General features: G+C 46.0%; 1 protein-coding gene across 1 annotated transcript; it reads right to left on the reverse strand.

The window, feature by feature from the left end:
* Positions 1-2,019: 2,019 nt before the first annotated feature.
* F2r (coagulation factor II thrombin receptor) lies at positions 2,020-18,798 on the reverse strand. The gene is made up of 2 exons (XM_051183005.1): positions 18,606-18,798; positions 2,020-5,139 (listed from the first exon to the last, which is right to left on the reverse strand). The coding sequence occupies exons 1-2, from the start codon at positions 18,691-18,693 to the stop codon at positions 3,938-3,940; spliced, it is 1,290 nt and encodes a 429-aa protein (XP_051038962.1). The 5' UTR covers positions 18,694-18,798; the 3' UTR covers positions 2,020-3,937.
* Positions 18,799-22,596: the final 3,798 nt, after the last annotated feature.

Raw genomic sequence — 22,596 nt, forward strand, 5'->3', positions numbered from 1 at the left:
CACCTCTCCCTTCTCCTCTTTTTGGGAAATGGGATTACACTGCAGCCCAGGACAGCATAGAAACCTGACCCTCCTGTCCCAGCCTCCCAGCACTGAGCACCGGTACCAGAGGAGCCACCATGACTGCGTTTCTGTGTTCTTGAGGTCAGTAAGCTTGGGAAGTTATGAGAACAATTCTCTCCAGCATCTGAAGACAGATGTTCCGGCTCATATGTCGATGTGTGTGCTATGTGCACGCCTGATGCCCTTAGAGGTCAGAAGAGGGTGTTGGGTCCCCTGGAACTGGAATTACAAATGGTTGTGAGCCACCGTGTGGGTGCTGGGAACTCTGCCAGGACCTCTGGAAGAACAACAAGTGGTCTTAACCTCTGAGTCATCTCTCCACCCCCATGTTTGTATCTTTTTATAATCTCTTTAAAGCTTGGCTCAGTGGATGACATTTTGCTGTCTGCCTCAGAGGCCGGTGGCTATCACATGACAAGTAGCCTCTGGGAAACTCAGCTGTACACTCAGGAAAGGTCAAAGGGACATCTTCCTAGTGTTCCCACTTAGTCTTGCCCTCATAGGTGTTTCTGAGAATGACTACCGGTCTGTCCTCAGACTGCAACCCAACTGCTTCTCCCATAGAAAGCTCCAGCTGCCTTCTCCCAGGCCAATTGTCCTGTGCATGCTTGGTCTGGTAACTTTGGAAGAAGGTTCAACTCAAAGCACTGATGACATTGGTGGCCACCCTTGTTTATTGAGGGTTTTGTACATGTGGGTGATGTGCCCCGTCATATGACCCTTTGTGAAGAAGGTAAACTGTGTGGGTAAGGCCCAGGCCTCAGAACCGAAACAGCTCACAGAGCATGCTTAACACTATCTTTCCACTAGTTTCTGGAACTCAGGGCTTCCTCAAGGACACTCGGCTTCTCTAATTTCTCCAAATGAAACATACATAAAAATTTCCAACTACATAGTCAACAGCCAAATGGATGGTCCATTTCCTCAAAAAAAAAAAAGGTATTTTTGACTTGGCTGTGAAGAACGCAAACATTTATATTGATAAAATTCAAGTGTGTTATTTGAGCTCATTTATGTTTTGAAAAGTTATAATAGGTTGCTTTCCGGTTAAGAGGCAGGGACCTAAGGCTGGGGGGCCTGAGCTGAGACCACCACCTGGTCTATTTTCTTCATGTATGACCTTAGAAAATTCATCTTGACAATTTTTTGTGCTAACAGAATGCTTGTTTAGTTGAAATACTTCTTAAAAACTTCTTAAAAATCGACCATGAGTCTAGAAACACTGTACTGAAACTTTATATTGATTTTTCAATTCTCAAGGTTATGCATCATTCTGATTTCACACCAAAGGATGCTACTTGGTGCAGGATGGTTGCTCATGTGTAAAGGAGTGTGGAACTGAACATGTTTTCAGTCATCACTTTCCCAAAAAGAGGATTAAGACTCAGGAAGATAACCATCCAGTGGATGTCTTTGCAAAAACCATGCTGAATTCTCCTTTCCATTCCCCTCTTATTTCCCTAGATCCCTTCTCTGTGCCAGGGAAGCTGAGGTATGAGGGATATCATCTGGCGCTCTTGGCATCTGGCCTTGTGGCTGATCCCAAGAGCAGTCTTTTCTCATCTGTGTAATTTAGGGGAAGGGCCTAACAGTAAAGGGCATGCACCAGTGGTGGGTGGCTTTGGAGCAGTCAGAGGGTGAGGGAGGGAATGGGGTAAGGGAGGTGGTGGATGTAAATGGGATCAATGTACCCAATATACAGATATGGAAAGGCACCATGATGATTGGGTTGCCACACACACTCACTGTACAAATGGGAAGCACTAGCAAGGGATGAGGGGGGTCTAGTAGAAGGGATTAGGGGATTACTGCCTGTGCCCTAAGGGCTTTCCCTAACCTATAGCCTGTGGGGAGTTCCCCATCCCCCTACTCACCCTGAAACCCTAGCTCCACCTCTATAAAGCACCCACTGTGCTAACTCACCAATGCCCACAACAATAATCTATTCCAGATAGATACCAAGCACATGTTCATGTTTATTAATGTTACATAATATTCTTAAAAAAGAGTGAACATAAAACAGTGACATCAAAGTCCACAAGTACAATAATAATAGTTATATTAAGTCACAGACAGAACACACAATGGTGAGCTGATGATTTTGATAAATCAATACAGTAACTCAGTTAACAGTATAATTAGAGGAGCTATTCTACAATATTTGGAAATACTTTGTTCTCTTAAATAAACATTTACCCTTTCTACTTTTTTATTTGCTTAAAATTCCAACATACATTTCCAATCAGGAAAAACACATATTTCAAATTAATTTTCAAATCACTTTGTCAAAGCCATGAAGATTTTTATATGTTTATTAGTCACTGTGGCAACATGCTTTTAAAATAATTTAATTAACTCAGGAAAAACACAGGATAATTTTCCTACATTTCAATCTCAATTTCATTTTCTTCCATTTTTTTTAAACCAGACTGACCTATATATCTCTTAAAATTGGATTTCGGTAAAACTTTTTGTGTTTTCTTGCTTTCTAAAAAATGTGGTTTTGTTTTGATGTTGTTAGCCCTAGATGGCCTAAAAGTCATCATGTAGACTAGGCTAGCCTGAACTCAACAGAGATCTGCCTACCTCTGCCTCCTAAGAGCTGGGATTAAAGGTGTGTGCCAAAACACCTGGCTGATTTGGGTAAATTTCAATAAAACATTTGTAAATAAATAGTGTCTAAATATTGTGGACTTGGCTTATTTCTTAAAAATATACATCTTAAACTGTGTTTTAATCTACAGCTACTGAAGCAGAAACTCAGATCTCCAAAGCTGTTTAGCTGTTAGGCCTTGCTTATTGGCCACGTCAGCTATCTGCTTTGCTTAGGTAAAGGCAGGACTCAGTTTACGTCCTGCAGTCTGTCAGTCTGCAGGTCCAGTATCCACCAGAGTGCCCAGGGCACATGGGTGTGTCTGCGCAAGAGCCAGCCTTGCAGGACAGCTACTGGATATAAACACACCTTTCTCTATTCCTCAGATATGCAGACGACTTTTGTAGTTATTCCCTCCCAGGATGGCATATCCTATCTTGCCAGTTCCAAACAGATACAGTCCACTCTCAGCTAATGGGATGCCTAGGAAGGAGGAGTGGGCCTGGTGGTCTCCGCCTCTGCTCTCTGGGAGACACAGCTGGATAAGTGTATCTGCAGTTCAGAGGCTCCCATGGAGATGGCTGTGCCTAGTTATCACATCGGGCTTGGCTGCTTGGTAAGGTTTCTTATGATCCCGTCGAGTCTTATGCTCAGTCTTGATCCATGTATTCAGTATGTAAATTGCAAAAATGATACCCCATATCAAAACGGGCTTTCCAACTGCTTTGGCAATTTTTCAAGATGGCACTATATCTTCCCCTATGCAGATAATACTGTTGCACCTTTCTATTGCTTAAACATTACCATCTAATAATGGAAAATACATTTATGGGCAAAGCTGTGTTAAGTCTAAACTATGGACTCCTTCCCTATCATTAGACACCTTCAGCTGCTCAGTATTAACATCCACCAAAACAGACTTAGTTTATTAACTCAGAGAATCCAATTATTTCCATAGCTAGGGAATAAACAAGAAAGTGTGAAAGCATTGATCCCATACTGCATTGCAAATATGTATGTGCATATCACCTATACATTTAAGTCACCCAAATATACAAGGAGTGACAGATGGTTGCTATTGCAGCACTGCAACATTGGAAATCTCTCTCTGGTTCCCATTACCGTTCTGGTAATTATGCTTGACACAGCACTTGTAAGAAGCAGGCATGCAAATAAGTCATGGGTTGTGAAGTAAATATAGTTCTTGACAGAGACTAACAGAATCCCGGGCTGTCCACTTTTCCACCCTTTTCTCTGTGACTTTCCAGCACTCCTTCTCCCCTAAGCTAATAGTTTTTTGTATAGGCTGTTATTCAGGTGACTAGAGCAGGTATCCATTTTACTCGGCATCAGCTGGCCGGTGCTGTTGTTGTAACTGTTGGGATCGGAGCTTTCTTTGCAGCGCAAGATGCTGTAGAGGTGCCTCTGGCACTCGGAGGAGGCGTAGTAGTAGATCAAGGGATCGATGCAGCAGCTCACACTGCTCACACAGACGCAGAGGAGGTAAGCAAAGTAGGCCGTCTCTGTGGCAGGGCTGTCAGAGAGGAGCAGGTAGTGCATGATCAGGAGGATGTTGGTGGGTCCAAAGCAGACGATGAAGACGCAGAACACAGCAGCGGACAGGAACAACGCCCGAGACTTCTTGCTCCGGTTGGTAACTGCGGAGGAGCTAAGACACCGAATGATGGACATGTAGCAGATCGTGGAAATGATCAGTGGTACAAGAAAGAAGACAGCAGAGAAGGCAGAGAAGTAGTAGGAGTAAAAGCCTTGCAGCAGAGTCTCATTGAGGACATCGTGGCAGGTGGTGATGTTGAGCTCAGGAACCAGGGTGGTCTGCTCCTTGAGGAGAAGAGGTACCACCCCCATGACGGCCATCACCCAAATGACCAGGCAGGTGAAGTTAGCTCTGCCCAGAGTGCGCCAGGACAGGGACTGGATGGGGTACACGACTGCCAGGAAGCGGTCAATGCTTATGACAGTCATGAGCATGATGGAGGCATACATGTTACAATAAAATGCTGCAGTGGCAAAGCGACACATTCCAGACCCAAACTGCCAATCACTGTTGGAAAAGTAGTAGCTGATCTTCAAGGGGAGCACGGACACAAAGAGCACGTCAGCCATGGCCAGGTGCAGCATGTACACCACGGCCGGCTTCTTGACCTTCATCTTCAAGACAAACACCACGATGGCCAGGATGTTCAGAGGAAGGCTGACTACAAACACAAAGGTGTAGACCGAGGGGATGAAAAGCCTCAGCCAGGAGCTGGTCAGATAGCCCGAGGCATCTTCCGAGATGAAGGGCGCAGGTGCTGCGGGAGGAGAGAGGCTTTTATTTAAGTAGATTGCCCTGCCCTCAGGCAAGGCGCTTTCATTTTTCTCCTCCTCATCCCCCAGGGGGACCAGTTCAAATGTATTTTCACTGGGATTCCTGAGAAAAAATGACCGGGGGTTCATAGTGGCATCAGTCATGTCAGACTCTGAAAAAGAAAACATGGGAAAAGTGAGTGAGATGCACAGGCAAAGGAGGCAAGCGGAGGGGACGTCGGTCTGCTTTTTGCCGCTTTCCCTGGGGAACAGATGCTTGGGTTCAGGTCATGCACAGGTGGACTATGGACTTTGTTAGCGAAGTTGCTCCTATCTTAGAGTATGGTGCAACGCTCAGCTTGGATACAAGCCAACCGCTAATACTCTGTTCCTCCGGAAGACAAAGGTAAATGAATAACCACCCAGATTGATCACAGACCTCACTTGCCATGAAAGATCAAACAGCACTTTCCTTCGCATTTTATGTATTTTATTTTGTGTGGTAGGAGAGTGCAGGCATGCCACAGGCAGAGGGGTAGTTGATTTTCTCCTTCTACCAAGAGGACCCAGAGGATTGAACTCTGGCAGTCAGTGCTCTTATCCACTGAGCCATTTTGCCAGTCCTCAAACGGTGATTTCTTCCTTGTTCTATACCTTACCATCTGTACATACAGATCCCCTCTAGCTTCAATCATTTCTCTTTCCTTCCACGGCTAGTTTGAACCATCCTAAGAAACCCACTTCTCCCAAAAGGAGAATCCATATAGAACGAGGAGAGAAGTTCCTACACGCCACAGAATGGGGGCCATTCAGAGTAGGACCCAGGGCTCCCCAACTTGACAACCAAGATCCACAAGGCAGTAGTTTCCCTCTATCTTCAGTTTGCTTACAAAATAGATGCCCCAAATGTTGTTCCTATCTGGGTCCAGAGGCCCTCTGGTTACTTCACACAACCAGGCAGTACCTGTCACCTCAGTCATCACCATGCCATTCCCCCTTGTCCAGGCTAGCAGCAGATACGCTCAGCCACTTACAATAGGCCATGACATTATTCTAGAACACTATATGCCTCAAGGTACACACCTGGCCAACCAGGCTCTTTGAAGTATCAACCAGATGACAAAACAAAAGCTCGTCCTTATATACACCTCCTTATCCCAGTCATCCATCAAAATTACACATTTGAAATGTTGAATGTCAGAGAAAAAAAGTCAGACAGCAGGCTTTTCCTTGCAAAGAGCTTTGATGAAATCCTAGATCTGTCGGATGCTGGGGAGCAGAGAAGTGTGAACAGGGACTACAGGGGTATGGGACCAGGTCTCTGATGCTTGGGGGTGCTGGTGGCAGAGGTTGGATATGCCTCTCAGAGATGTTGCAGGGAGTTAAACCTTAAAACTGGACAAGTGCAGTAGGTTTTCAGACTTGGTTTTGTTTTCTTTAGTGGTACCTGTAGACAGACTTTTCTTTGAGCCACCAACTCACCAAAAAAAAAAAAAAAAAAAAAAAAAAAAAAAAGACACAGAGACTTATTATTAATTATAAAAGATTGGCCTATAGCTTAGGCTAGCTCCAATAGCTCTTATAACCTAGATCAACCCATTTCTATTCATCAACACGTTACCAGTGACTCATGGTTTTTTACCTCCCCTCCTGCATGTCTTGCTCCCTTAACATTCAGCTGGCAACTCCTCCTTTCTTATTCCCAGAGTTGTCTGTCCCCAGAAGTCCTGCCTAACACCTTCCTGCCTAGCTAATGGTCATTCAGCTCTTTATAAGCCAGTCACAGTGATAGCTCTTCACACGTGTAAAGGACTATTCCACAACAGGAACGTTCTTGAAAACACACACTTTCAGAGGGGCACAATGTAATGCAGTGGTGAGTTCTCCTTCTGCACAGAATTAAACTACAGGCTCCGCTGTACCTCCCTGCCACACGCATCAATGACTCAGGTACTCAGGATGACAGGACTGATAGGGAGGGTTGGTCTTTGAGGAAAGGATGGTATCAGCTTTCTCTCCCCAACTCCCATTGAGTTTTAGTTTGAGAGAGATCCAAAGTGTCTGTGATAACCTGGAATACTTACTTGTCCTTTGCCCCATTTTCTGGCATATAGGATCTTGAGATTCTTGTAATCTCCAGGGTAAGAATATCTTTTGTATGCTAATGAGCTGACTGCTGGATAGTGGCCTCTAGATAGCTTCAGGACCAAGGATGGTCACATGAAAGCCCAAAGCATGACTGGAAGGGAGCTTCTGCCCATTCCTGCACATCTTGCCCTGTGTCTTTTTCCCACCTGCCATTCATTGGCATCTTCTGTAATATCATTTATGATCAATGGGAAGAATAGGTGAACTTATTCTCTGGGTTCCTTGAGCTAGCTGCTCAAGGAACTCACGTAGACATCATGGGAGCCCCAAAACACAACCTGTTTGGTCAGAGTTCTGGAGGTCCAGGCCCAGGGACCTGAGGTTTGAGACAGACCTCAGATATGGGGCTGAGCCTTTACCGTGACCTCTGATTCTGTGTCCAGGTAGATGATGTCAGAATAAATTAGATGAGAGGATTCATGGCTGGTGTTCCCTGGAGAATCTGCCAGAGGCTAGAGGAGGTGGAGTGAGGGGAAACAGCCTTGATCCCTTAGGGCTCACTTAGTGAAGTATTGCATTGACAATAGGGAAGGCACTTTGATGTTCACTGTTCTAATAGCTGATTGATGGGACAGCAGGTAGGAAATTCCCAGGCAGTTTGGGGGACAACGCATCATCTTTAGTCCTTGGCGGCCAGAGCTGGAAGTGTCCTTGTTTCAGGCCACACATGTCTGAAGTGTTTAGGGCATCTGTCCCTGGTCTGGATTCTTGCAATCTTTCTCTTTTTACACAGATGCCTAGAAGTTATGCATGAAAGTGTGACCAAACCTTCAGTCCATGGCATGACTTCTGGTGAAGAACTTTGGGACTGATGTTGGAGTGTAAAAATGGGTTTTACCTAGTATAACCCTGGCAGTGATCTCCTAAGCTCTAGCTCTTGTGTACTCAACTGCTGCCTTAATTTCCTTTACAGCCTGATACTCACATGGCCCTCCTGCACTCTAACGCTATTAGGAGCGGGGATTCTAAACCCTTATAAATCCTAATCCCAGCCCATCTCCTGAAAGATCTCAAGAGGGGGGTGTCAGGTAGTTAGATAGGGATTAGTCACCTTGGAAGACACCTAGAACGGACTCCTTGATGATAATCAATTTTGGACCCCACCTCCCTTTTCCTGGATAGCACTAGAAAGGAAAACATCCCAATTACTCTCCCTCCCCACCCCCACACTGCCAAAATTAAAACACTATATAAAAAAAGGTGCAGCTGTCAGGGATTTGCTGAAGTCCATTAAGAAAAGTTACTGTTTCCTGGTAAAAAGAATGGGATCCGAGTTCTCCCTCTGGCTCTCAATGGAGACGACATCCTGACCTGCTCCTAAAATGAGAAGATGTCTCACTATCATCTCCTCCCTGAAGAGTTAATCCATTGTGTCTGTTCATCACCAGGAGGTCAAGAGACCACTTCCCTGGAAAGCTGAGAGACAGCTAAGGAGATGGGAGGAATAATTACCTCTTTTGTGAGATGGTATACTTACCCTTCCCCAAAGCCCTCCCTGATGCCTTATTGTGAAGGAGGAATTAGAATTTCTGCTGTGCATTGGTGCAGATATTAGAGCTTCTACTAAGCAGTGATGCAGCCATTTACACAGCTCTGCTATGCAGCGGTGCAGACATTAGAGCTTCTACTAAGCAGTGATGCAGCCATTTACACAGCTCTGCTATGCAGCGGTGCAGACATTAGAGCTTCTACTAAGCAGTGGTGCAGCCATTTACAGAGTTTCTGCTATGCAGCATCACTGCACCTACCCACTTTTCTGAGTTCTAACTCAAAATGCAATTTTTCCTTTCCTTCTGTCTCTTTTTGTGGCTACCAGCCAAAAGCCTAATCAGGCTTTCTGACTCTCTGGGCTTTCTCATTTAGTCTCCAAAGTTTACTGCATCCTCTAACCCCTAGCAAATAAATACAAAGGAGGAGGTCGGTCACAAGTTCCATAGTCACTGGGAAAGAATTTCAGGAAGGAAAGTCTTAGGAAAGGAGTCCAAATTCCAGTGCAAATTCTGCTGTAGGCTTGCATTTCTTTTTGGAGACAGAGTCACACTTTATAGCCTTGTCTGGCTTGGAACTTGATGTCCAGACCAGACTGGCCCCAAACTCATAGAAATTTACCTGCCTCTTGTCTTCTAAGTACTGGGACTAAAGGCATTATGACACCACACCCAGCCTCTGTTCACAGTTTTGGGTCACACTTATAAGGTAGATATAAATTATCTCTGCTAAAGATAGACAAAAAACAAAACTCCCAAACCACCGCCAAGTGGAGGAAAACAAACCAAAACAACAACAACCTGGAATAACATTTACATTAACTATTGCTAATGGGAAGCACCAATTGCCAATGCTCTGAGAAGGAATATAACGGAATCCAGAGTCTTCACAGCACTAGACCAAGCACACAATCACAAATGATCCAATATAACAAGAACTGAGAGGCCAGGCTTCAAGGTCAGTGACAGAACATTTGTCTAGCATGTAGAAGGCCCGGGGTTTAATCCCTTGCACCAATAATAATAATTACAAAAAAATATAACTGGGCAGCCAGGCACTGTGGCAGATACATGTAATGCCAGCACTTGGGAGACTGAACCAGGAGAACTGAAAATTTCAGGCCAACCTGGGCTGCTATATAAGTCATCCTGGCTACAAAGTGAGACCTTGTTTCAAAAAAACCAAGAAGATGGAGGAAAATGCAAGGGATAAAAAGAACTGGGAGGTTCTATTAGCTCTAATCTAATCTAATCTTTTAGATAAAATGAACTTGGCCTGAAGGGACTGCTCAGCCATTAAGATCACTGGCTGCTCTGGCTCTGCCAGAGGTCCGGGGGTTCAAGTCTCAGCATCTGACCACTACCATCTTTAGCTCTACTTCCAGGCATCCCAGCATCCTCTTCTGGCCTCCACAGGCACTATACACACGTACTACACAGACATACACGCAGGCAAGACAGCCATATATGTACAATATGGATAAAGTAAGAACCCTTTTCTGTAGTGGCATCTTGCTTCACCAGTGAACTTGCAGTGGTGATCACATTCTAGGGGCGAGGCTTCAGGTGTGCAGATGTGACAATCTTATAAGGTAGAGGAGGGGCTGGCTCGATCTCTTGAGTTGTAGTCAGAGCATGAGAAGGGCAGAGACTGCATCTTCAGGAGCAAAGTAAGATGCCACTACACTTCCCCCCTTATCCCCATACAGAAAAGCTAACTCAAAGTGAACTAAAGAATCAAACCAAAACTAGTACCTGGAACTATGCACTCTAGTAAGAAAACAGAGTGAAAGCTTTGTGCATCTGACCCAAAGGCATGGGCCACAAAAGCAGAAGACAGATGGAGTCGAATCAAAACAAAAGCCATGGACAGCAAAGGGTCCATCAGTAGTGAGAGGTAAGTTACAGACAGGAGACAATACTACAAATCACATACCCTACTTGATAAGGGATTCTTGTCCAAAGCGTATAAGGAACACAGTCACTCATCAGCAAGAAAACAAATTGTTTAACAAAAATGTGACAGAAAACTAAATAAGACATTTCTCCAATCATAATACAAAAATGCCTGAACAGTATGGAATAAAATGCTTAGCATTACTGTCAGGGAATGGTCATTTAAAACCACTGTTGAGTTATCCCTTCGCTTTTGTTAGGATGACTGCGATGAAAAATAAAAGATAACAAGGGTCAGTCAGCAAGAATGTGGAGAAGGCAGGACCCCGGGCCACCAGCTGGGGTAGGAAGCACAGCCATTAAATGGAGATGGAGTACCACTTCTTAACCTGAAACTAGAACTCCCCTGTGACTCAGCACTCCCAGCGCTGAGCATGGGCACCAAGGAAATGCCTTGATGCTCAGTGCCATGAGCCTGGGCGGATGCAAGGTTTCTGGTGATGCAGAGGGAGGCAGGTACATACAAACATGTCCCCCCACCCTCCACCATAGGAACCCACATGACACTTGAAGAGGTACATGACTTGAAGTCACTCATCTAACTGAGTGGCTGGAATGTTGTCCCTTGGTCTGAAAACAAAACAGTCCCTGGGCTTAGTAGCTTTGCTGATACTGTTTTCTGACGTGCCCTTCCTGGCATGTCCTTTGTCACCAGACCAGTATTTATCACGGGAACACTATACCTCGGGAAACACATGGTATTTACGGTCTGGAACGGGGAAGAATGCATAATCCCCAGACTAAATATCACTGCCCAAGGCGTTACCCTTTCCTCCCACTTTAGATTTGATATGCTAGGTTTTTTGTTTTTTTTTTTTTAATGAAGTTAAGGAAGACTAGAAAAAGTATTTTTAAGGAGTATATGTCAGCGTCACTGTAATACTACCCAGGCAAGGTGGCTAGATTCTTCCAACATGCTCAAGGCCCTCACACTGGAATTGGAGTTTGCTCACCTCAGATTTTCCTACAGTTCCAGCATGTCTCAGAGGCCAAAGGAGACGTGTCTGTGAGCTGGCCAAAGCTCTTCTGATTCACCGTGTTTTTTGCTGGTAAGCTATAGTCACTCGCAGCAAGAAAAAGTAGAGTTCCCGTTTCACAGAGAAAGCAACACAGGCCCAAAGTTGGTTCTTACATTTCCTGCTAAGTTTAACTTAATGAAGGGCCATCTAAAGCCCCTGTTTGGTTCTGGCATTATTTTTATGGTTTTGAGACAAGGACTCATGTAGCCTAGGCAGCCCTGAACTCATTATGTAGCTGAGGTTGGCCTTGAACTCCCAATCCCTAGTATTCACCTCTTGAGTGATTAATTACACTCTGGGCTTTTGGTTTTGATTTTGAACACAGCATATTGCTAACTAGCTTAAACACAGACTAAACCAGAGGCCTGAAATTAGTGTCAGGTAACGGCTTTTTGGACTTTGCTGAGATCTAGGTAGGAGCAGAGGGGAGACTAGACACCCTTTCACTGTCCGTTTAATCCTGGGATTTATACCAACTGTGACTCAGTGTTTGGCTCCAGGGCTCACATGCTAAGCGAAAGTCAGGGTCTTGCCCACATTCCCACACAGAGCAGGTCAACCGTGGCTTGCATTTCACAGGCTAAATGGAATGGCATGGGAAGAGGACAGTAGAAGAGAAAGCATGGCAGAGACAGACTGTCAAGCAAGACATCACAGCCTCCCTAGAATGCTCCACTCCCTCAGTGCAAACAAACACTGCTTTCCCATGGCAAGAGCCAGGCCCCCAAGAGAAATACCCTCCTTCAGAACTGGATAGGAAATGTATAACACGACCTTGAATGCCTCTGAGTATTATTAGCGTCAGGTCAAAACCCTGTGGCCTCCCACTGGCCAAAAAAGATTGCTTTGATCATAAAGTAAATGATGAAGAGGATCCAGGGTGTGCGAAGAGCCTGCTCAAGCTGTAGTAATCAGGGCAGATGTAAGGAAGCCTTCAAGACAGATTGCCAGCTTCTTTGATAAATAAACAATTATAAGGGGTGGAGTTACGATGGTCCTGGGTTTGGTCCCCAGAACTAAAAGGAGGTGAGGAACAGTTATAAATAAAAGACTGGAAGGTACGGGGGTGAGTGCAGCTGTGGGGTGCTCCCCTCCTGATTTGCACATAGTAGCAACAGGCATCAATAAGGCAACCAGGAAAGTTTGGACACTGCACAGAGGATGACATTAAGACATTGTTCACTACCCTCTAATGACAATACTGCATTTATGGGAAAAAAGTTTGTATCTCTAGGGCTGTATGTGTATTTAATATCCTTTTTAAATTTATATTTCTATTTAATGCATTTAAGGACAGATCTTGAGAACTTGTTTGCGGTTCAGCAGGGAATGGAGCTACTCAAATAGCAGTCCTCTTTCTGCAAGGAAGGTCCTGCAGGGAAACAGCCTTGGGAGGGACACACACAGCAGTGGGAGAGGAGGGGACACTTGCCTAGCCAGGCAGTGGTGACATACACTTTCAATCCCAGCACTCGGGAGCCAGAGGAAGGCAGGTCTCTGTGAGTTCGAGGCCAGCCTGGTCTACAAAGATAGTTCCAGGACAGCCAGGGCAGAGAAACCCTGTCAGGGGAAGGGAATGAAGTAAGATGTAGTCTTGGATTTGCTTTAAAATTCTCTTGTGGAAGCTGGGCTGTTGGTGGCACATGCCTTTAATCCCAGCACTTGGGAGGCAGAGGCAGGTATATCTCTATGAGTTTGAGACCTGCCTGGTCTACAAGAGCTAGTTCCAGGACAGGTTCCAAAACCAAGAGAAACCCTGTCTTGAAAAAAAAAAAAAACCCACCACCAACACAACAACAAAAACTCTCTTGTGGAGGACAGTGAGGGTATAGGGTAAAACAAGGCTAATCACTTGGAAGCAGGGTGATGGACCACAGATAATTATGTGAAAAACAAAATAAGTATTTCATGGTCCTTACTTGTCACTAGAAATGACAAATACCAAGTTTATTTTTAAAAGATTTATTTTATTTTTAATTATGTGTGTGTGTGCCTGTGCCTGTGTGTGTGAATGAGCAGATGCCCTCCCTAGACCTAGTTGTGAGTCATCTGACATGGATACTGGGGCTCGGAACAGGTCCTTTACAAGAGCAGCACATGCTCCTAACTCCTGAGCTCTCTCTCCAGCCCCAAACGTAAGTTTTTGAATGGTCTTATGAACATGATTTTACATTTAGAGAAATCATTTGTTATCATATTTTATTTATTGAGACAAGGTCTCACGATGCAGCCTTGGCTGGCCTGGAACTTGCTGTGTAGACCAGATCCTGAATCTCAGAGATTTGCATACCTGTGCCTCCTCGGTGCTTGGATTAAAAGCCTGTGTCACCATGCCTGGGTACTATTAACATTTTAAAGGCCTGGGGGAATATGTAGAAATTGGTATGTGGGCAGAAAAACTAGCGAACCTTCACCAGTGTTGAACATTCACTAAATACCAGACACTTCACTTAACTTTACCTCACATAGCTCTACCATATATGAGATAAGCGTACAACTTTGTTTTCTAAATGACAGTATGGAGACATAGAGAAGCTAAGTAACCAATTCAAGATCACATAGCTAGTAAGAGGACACGCCAGGATTTGAGCCTAGATAGTCAGGCATCAAGACTTAATTGTACCCTTTGGCCACAATGAACCATCCTGGCCTTTATTCTTCAGTTGTTTCATGTTTATTTTGGGGAAAGTCTTCCCGTTGCTTGGGAATTCTGGAGTTCATTCATGACTATGGGTAGGTACCAACCTCTGTCCAGACCTCAGCCCTCACAGACATACATGGGAAGTAGAGAAAGACACACAGAGATGGACAGTAAAAACAAATCTTCTGTACGTGTGTGTGTGTGTGTGTGTGTGTGTGTGTGTGTGTGTGTGTGCTACCATGTGTGTGTATGTAGAGGTTAGAAAAGGACATCAAGAGTGTTTTTGTGATTGCTCTCTGCTTTATTGCTCTGGGACAGGATCTCTCAATGATCAGGAAGCTTGGTTAAGCAGGCTGACTGGCCAGAGAGCTCTCCAGATCTGCCTATTTCTGTCATCGGATGCTGATGCTGATGCTGGTGCTTGTAATTCAAACTCAGGTTGTCCTGCTTGCACAGGAAGTTCTCTTACCTACAACCATCATCCTCCCCAGGATCCTGCCCCCCATCAAATATTTAAAGTGATGTTCTGGATGGGGCTACCTAAAGGCTGTGGGAAAACAAACCAGTAAGGCAGAGTTCAAGGTAGCATGTCCTGGAGGTTGTCTGTGGCACACCCTGGGGCTTTCAGGCAGGCCAGGAGGAGCTGGAGGCAGGCCAGCTACAGGAAGTCATTATGGTGTTCCCAAGGCACAGGGATATGCACACAAGTCTGCTGGGCTCTTGCCTAAGGTGCCTGGAGGCAGGAGACATAGGTGGGGTTAGAGGATGTTCACAGGCCTCCCTGAGAGCCACTGTGATGCCCTGACCTTCCTCATCCCTGCTGCTGTTTTCTGCCCTGAATCACCATCTCCAAGATTCCCGTTCCAGGAAAGCACTCTACTCAACAGTAAGATAAAAGACCAATTCACAGCCAAGGCATACAGGATGCCTAGTCCCTCCCAGACTACAGCCGTCGTCCCTGTACCCCAGTTATCATGGCAACATTCATGTACGACTGTTATCTTCATAGCAAGAGGGTCTGGGGTCCCATGGCAGCGCTTATGTATGACAGTTGTCCTAGAACTGTGCCTGCTGCATTCGTGAGTGTGTGTGTGGGCTCACTGGGGCTTGCTGGCACAGGCTTGAACACTACCCCTGCTCCAACTTGGCAACTCTAGTGGGTTTGGCAGAGAACTACAGCAAGGTCACTGTCGGAGGACATGACTTGGAGAAGGGACCCTGGAAAAACACCTGGCGCACAGGGAGTACCATTTACTCTGACAGCGCTACCAAGAGGGAAACCCTGAATAAAAGAAGCCACAAACCAGGGAACAAACAGGGAAGACTGATTTCAGAAAGTTCAGAGCCTGACGCTAGCAACATCACACACACACACACACACACACACACACACACACACACACACACGCGCGCGCGCGCACACACACCACAGTTCCTAACATCATCCTGTGTTCTGGTGGTGTCCCCGCGGAAGCAGACCCTGGGAACGTAGGATCCTAGTGAATGGATTTGTCCCCAGAAACACAAGGCCACACGGGGATGATTAAATTCCAAGAACAGATAGAGTCACAGGTGCAAAAGACCAACTGGTAGCTGTTGGGGGCAGCAGAGAGGGGGATGGGTGGCGGTGGCGGAGTGCTCTTGGTAGTCACTGGGTTCCTTCTGGGGTGGTAACTGGGACCATGGCAAAGGAAGAGGTAATTGCACCAAACTTCAGAGTAGATGACTCTGAGATGTTCTGAGGGTTTCATCTCACTGGAAGAAATAATATAAGGAGGGACATAAGACGTGGGAAACAAACAAACCAAAAGACACAGACAGACCGACAGGTGGAGTTCCTAGCGGGGAAAGGGACATGGGCCCCAAATGAGGAGAGCAAACACCCAGGTTGTTAGAAACCCAGGTTTCTGCGAACACTATTATTTTGGGGTCCTTTTGCTTAGAGCCCAGCTAAGCTCCAGTTTGACAGGAACAAAAGAGAAAGGAGTAAGGAGGAGGGAGGGGAGGAAAGAGAATGGGAAGGGCATTTTCTGAGAAGAAACAAATCCTGGGCTCTAAAAAGAGCAAGTCCATATGACAGGCCCAGAGCAGCTAGGGCAGGTGCTTCGTCCCGAGTAGCGGTTTCTAGTTAAAGGGGCACGTGAAGTCCAGGAGGCCGACTGGCCTGGGGTGACATGGGGGAAGAAGCCAGAGAAGGCATACATATACATACACAGGCTGGGTGAGTGAAGGATGTATAAAAGGGATGCTGGGTGGAGGCTTGGACAGGGACCCCTCACTTCTTGTTGCCCCCGTTATCATCAGCTATTCTTAACCTTCTATCTCATAAAATTCATGAGCATCACCCTTTACCTTTTAACATCCCCTTCTTTAATAAATGCAAGTCATTGGACCTAAACGACCCATGCCAGGGTAAAGTGCTTAATGGACTGGCCAGTTATTCAACAAATACCTGTGGCGCGAACATTTGTTCTAGGCACCATGGGGATAAACAGAAATTCATGACCTTAGCAGGGGAGATGACACAGACACAAAGTGACAAGACAGGAGATGACAAGATGCCACAGAAAAGTAGGGACAGGTGGGCAAGGCTGCAGAGAGCCTTTCGGGTACTGCCGCAAGGGAAGGCACAGGACCGGGAGACATTGTTGGACGTGCTAGTGTTTCAGGACACAAACAGTTTACAATTGCTGGCATGCTGTGGTAATGGGAAGCAGGCTAATTTTGGGTTGGTTTTATGTGTGAGTTCACTTATTGCATGTACCCAATGTGGTTGAACAACTCCCTAATGGCAGGCCACTCGGTGTCCTGGGACCTCATTGTTAGAATCAGCAAAAGAGGACCAACCCTCTTCTTATCAGGGAGCTTGCTTGAGAGGGTGGAGAGCAATGGTTTGGGTGGGAATCCGCCCCCCCCCAGGCTGAACATAAACTTCATTTAGCACCTATTGCTTCCCCCCTTTCTACTTTCAAGTGCTTCCAGAACTCAGTGCCAATCGTTGTTCAGGAAGTAGCCTCTGTTTGGGGGGGGGGCTTTTCCATCCCTCCCACCAGGAAGAAGCTGGATGAAGCCTCTGACTTCACTCCCTGAAGGCACCTCCAGTCCTCTAGGCGGACTACCCTAAGGAAGAACTGTTCAGGCTGGAGTAGACAGCACATCAGTGCCCTGCATTGCCCAAGTTTCAAAGTCTTTATTTTCCAAGGCCTGTCCCAAAATAAAACCGAGGAAGCAACATAAAGTTACGTGAAACAGAATCTCTGTATACACTTTCCATTCTTCTCCTCCACAGCTGATTAAGGATAGCTACCCACAGGCAGGCAGGCAGGCAGGCTGGCTAGTTGCAGCTTAATTTGGGGCCCTGTCTGGGGCTCTGAGTTTTCCCATGAGCATCACTCAGCCCACACCGAGAAAGGACAGAGAACAGGAAACACCCTACTCTTTGTCACCTCTTAATCCTGGCATGGGAGTGCACATTCTTTCAGCGATAACAAAAACCTGAACAAAACCCACTAGATTTTCCTCGGCGTGAAAGACACTGCTAGAGGTTTCTACTATTATCCCTACTAAGAAATTCAAAACCAGTTCCCTCGCTTTCTAATCCGGAACTTTACAGGCAACACCTCTACTTTGGAGAAAGGAGAGAAAATATTTGATGAAATTGGCCAAATTAGTTTACTTGGTCAATCAGGCAAAACTTAGAAATACAGCCGATAACGAATGCATTGAAGGCATTCTCTTTGAGGCAGATGAAGAATTCCATTGAGGAAAAATTGAGACTAGATGAGCCTGATTCTGAGGAGGGGTCCCTTTCCTGGACCCAGAGGAACAAGTTTCCGATAACAAAGACAATCCCCACCCCTGCCTCCCACAACCAGAAACCCCCGTCACGTCCCGGGTAAGCAGGCTGAGCTCGGGGGGGGGGCTGCCAGTCCATTGTCCACTAAATGTGCTTGTGGATTTTTCTTTTACATCACCCTTCCTTCCTTGTAAATCAAGCGAGAAAAAGCGTTCCAACAAAGTAAAACTTAAGCGGGAGTGGATCCAACTTTACATCCAAAGCACCGGGACCTTTCTTCCTGAAGGTGGTCTTACAAAACAGGCCACACAATGACAACAAATGCGACGGAGACTCGGGCCCCTCCTCCCGAGCCAAAACCGAGTGCACTGCACCCTCCTAAAACCGAGTCCAAAGGCACATCGACCGTGCGGGGGCAGGGGACGATGGCACGCCCCACCTGGATGTGACTAGGGGAGACTCTAGATTCGGCTCAAATGCCTGTTTGGCTTCTGGGGGGAAACTGAGGCAGGGTTGCAGCCAGGCGTACCCCCTCGGAGTAGTCGCAAACTGTCTTCTGATAGTTCCCTGGCGCACCCGAGGCAGCTCTTACCTGGCTGGCGCACGGGGACGCGGGAAGACAGCAAGGGGCAGCACAGGCTGAGGCTGGCGGCGACGAGCAGCAAGCGCCGCGGCCCCATTGTCCCGAGGCTGCCCGCGCGGCCGGGCGCCCGCGCTCGCCGGCTTTCTTCGGAGAACGCGCGTTCGGACCCTGCGGGAGACCGGAGGCGACTGCGCGGCCGCGCGGAGGAGTATTTGGAGGCGGTTCGGGGGGCGTGGGGCGGGGCCCGCGGTCTGTGCGCGTGCTCGCGGCCTCGGCTCGCGCCCGCAGCCCCTCGCTCCGGGCCAGATGCTTACACCCCCATATCCCCCCGGTGTGGCTGAGCCGCGAGCCTGGGAGTGACTCCAGCCTGCAGAGTCATGGAAAGCGCCTGTCGCCTCTTCGTGGACCCTCCTTGGGACGCGGAGCCAGACCCGGGCCGTCCCGGCGTGGTGCGCCAGTTCTCCCCTTTTTGGCGTCCGTGCGCGCTAGCCAAGTTTGGAGTTTAGTTAAAGTTGGCGCATGACTTACGTTCTTCTAATTCAGGGGAGATGATTTTTCAGGTTGGTGCTGCCATGAAAAGGGTGTCCCCAGATGTGTGCACAGAGTGTTATTTCTTTAATGTCTTTATTTTGCGAGCTTAGATTGGTCACATCGAGCTTTTGATCTAACACGCGAGTGGTCCTGGCTGTAGGTACAGGCGCAGGATCTCCAAGGTCTTGCCGGCTGAACCCCGCCTTCCGAGCTGCATCCCCAAAGCCCCGGGCGGTGGGCGATGCTTGGGTGCCTCCTGCCAGAATGTAAACCTTAGGGTTTGTGCTTGGCTACATTCCAGTCAGATCTCAAAAGGAGTGTCGGGGTTGAGGCCTGGCAAGGAGGAGCCGCAGCTTATTTTAGAGTGTGTAGTGAGGGAGACTTTTAGGACAAAACAGAAAGTGGATCCTGGCTCTGTACCCAGTCACAAGGTTTCTGAAAAAAACTGAAAGGGCTGATGCCCGAGGCATCAAAGCTCAGGATTTTGAAGTGCGGTGGTTGTCTTAGTTAATTGTTTCGAAGAAACACCATCACCAAAAGTAATTTCGGGAGGGAAGTGTTTAGATGGCTTATACTTACAAATCACTGTTCATCATTAAAGGATGTCAAGACAGGAAATCAAACAGGGCAGGAACCTGGAGGGCCATGGAGGAGTGTTGATTATAGGTTTGCTCCCCATGGCTTGCTCAGCCTGCTTTCTTACAGAAACCAGAACTAGCAGCCTAGGGATGGCACCGCCCATAATGGGCTGGGCCCTCCCCCATCAATCACTAATTGAGAAAATGCCTTACAGGCATGTTAGAGGTTTTTTTCTCCCCCCCCCCACTATGCCCCAGGCATTTTCTTAATTGAGGTTCCCTCTCCTCAGGTGACTTGAGCTTGTATGAAGTTGACAGAAAACTAACCAGCACAGCCTTATTCTGTACCCCCTGGCAACAGCTTTGAAAAGAGCAATTTTGCATGAAGACTACCTTTCCTCAAGAATAATCTCAACATTTCAGGAAATGGAGAAAGCACCATCAGAGAGAGGTGATCTCCTCTTATACTAAGAGCTGTTGCACTTTGTCTTTGTAGGATGCTCAGTAAATTGTGCAATTACCCAGCTAAACAACGCTATTTAAAAAATAATTCCCATTGGAATCTCTTGAGAAGCCATATATTATAGTATGTGGGAGCATTAACATATTTCTGCACACATTAGTAACATGGTATTGTTTCCTTAGTTCTCTGAAATATCGTTGGGTTTTAGGTTCATCACTTTTATGGACCACAGGCAAGAAAAAGTAAAATGCTGCAGTTAACCCAAGGAAAAGCACTGATTTGTAATGAAATGCTCCAATTGACTGTAAGACACCCAGCATTCAGAAAAGTAATAAAACAAGTGAGTTTTTGTTTGTTTGTTTTGTTTTGTTTTGTTTTTTTCCGGCCAAAGATATGGAGTATAGTAGTTTTCCTTAATCTAGAGAGGTACTTCTAAACCTCCTCATGGATGCTTGAAACCAGGAGAGCCAAACCCTATGTGCAGGATACTGTTTTTGCCTGTATCTTCTCCTGCATCACCCTTTAGTATCAGAGTTAATCTGTTCTTTGTCATGATACCCTCTGTGTATCACTCTCTTGTGCTTTGGGATCATTGTTAAGTAAAAGGCTATTTAGTCACAAGTATTAGGATACTGGAACGGATAACTGTCATACTGAGATGTTATTAACAAGGGTATAATGTATATAGTGTCAATACACAGGATAAAATGATTCATTCATAAAACCCCGTGTAAGTTTGAAAAATTTTTTTAAAGATTTATTTTATGTCTCTGAGTGTACGGAGTAGGTTTTTCCTCCTGCCGCTGGTCTTGTCCCACCGCCGCGCCATCCCCAATTAACACACTGAGACTCTGTATTTTATATACTGCTGTTGGCCAGTTACTTGTTTCTTATTGGCTAGCTCTGTCTTAAGTATTAGTCCATTTCTGTTAATCTATGTATTTCCACGTAGTCTTATCTTACAGGAGAGCCGGCTGGCATCCTGTTCTCTCCAGACTCTCCATCTTGACTACTCCCTACTACTTCCTCTTTCCACCTTGTCTCCTAGTCCCTCCTCTCTTGCTTTCCTCCTATTGGCCAACAGAGCTTTATTCATTAACCAGTATGAGAAACATATTTACAGAATGACATCTCCCATCATCTGAGTGTTTTGCCTTGTGTGTGTTTGTACCACATGCACACCTGGTGTCCACAGAGTTCAGAAGAGGGAATTCAATTCTCTGGAACTGGAGTTACAGATGGCTGTGAGCCACTATGCAGATCTTAAGAACCAAGCTCTTAAGCTCTGAGTTGTCTATCCAGCTCCGGAGTAAGTTCTAAACAACCTTCCTTGAATGGTATCAAAACTTTTATTTCTAGAATTTTCCATTTAGTATTTGGCTGTTGGTGAATGAAACTGTAGAAAGCATAACTTGAGAAGGCAGGGCCTCTCTTCTGGTCATTGTGTCTGTGGTCTTCACAGTCAGTGTTGGGCTTCTGTACATTATTCAATAAATTATACTCTCATATTCTTTAAAAACGTTGGAGGTGCTGGAGAGATAGCTTGAGTACCTGAGTGTTATCCCCAGAACAAATTAGGGTGGTATGCACCTGCAATTTCAGTACTGGGAAGGCAAGCAGTGACAAGCACTTCCCCAGGACTCCCTAGCCAGACAGCCTAGCCTACTTGGCAGGCTCCAGGCCAGTAGGAGATCCTATCTCAAAAAAAGGTGGAACCACTTGAAGTTATTTGTTGGCCTTTACTCACAACGTATATGAACATGCATGAGCACACATATACACCATCCAAGAATGGTAGAAATGGTGGGAAATGTTGAGGGTGTTTTTGGGAGCTGTTATATTATAACAAAATGTACCTTGAAGAGGGATCTTGAAATAAGGAAGTTCTTAAATTCTCTGCATATTTACTAAAGTAATTCTCAGAATTCGGGTGTAATACAGAGAGCCAAGGGAGAGAGGACCGAATGAGATTTTTTTTTTCCCCTCTGTCTTCTTAGTATTTGCTAAGAAATGTGGATTTTCTAGAGAGATTTCTCTTTAAAATTTTAATATATGGTTATTTTTCCTGCATATATGTCTGTGCACCATATTCATGCAGTTCCTGCAGGGGCCAGAAGAGCTCATCAGATCTTCTGTAACTGAAGTACAAATCGTCCTAAGCTGCCATCTGGGTGCTGGAAACTGAACCCTGATCCTCTGCAAGCACAGCAAATGCTCTTAAGCACTGAGCACCTCTTCAGCCCTAGATTAAGAATTTTAATTAGATCATTTACAAGAAATCAAAACTACATTAAAAAACAACTGTAACTTTTAGCATGTATAAGTATAGATTCCTAGATTCCATCCTGGACCAATGTATAAAACATGCTCCTGGGTGAGGAGATCTGAGGGCTCCCACACAGGAGTTAAGAGTAGGAAATGGGATTCA

The sequence above is a fragment of the Phodopus roborovskii genome, unplaced genomic scaffold (genome assembly GCF_943737965.1).
Source record: "Phodopus roborovskii unplaced genomic scaffold, PHOROB, whole genome shotgun sequence".
Classification (NCBI taxonomy): domain Eukaryota; kingdom Metazoa; phylum Chordata; class Mammalia; order Rodentia; family Cricetidae; genus Phodopus; species Phodopus roborovskii.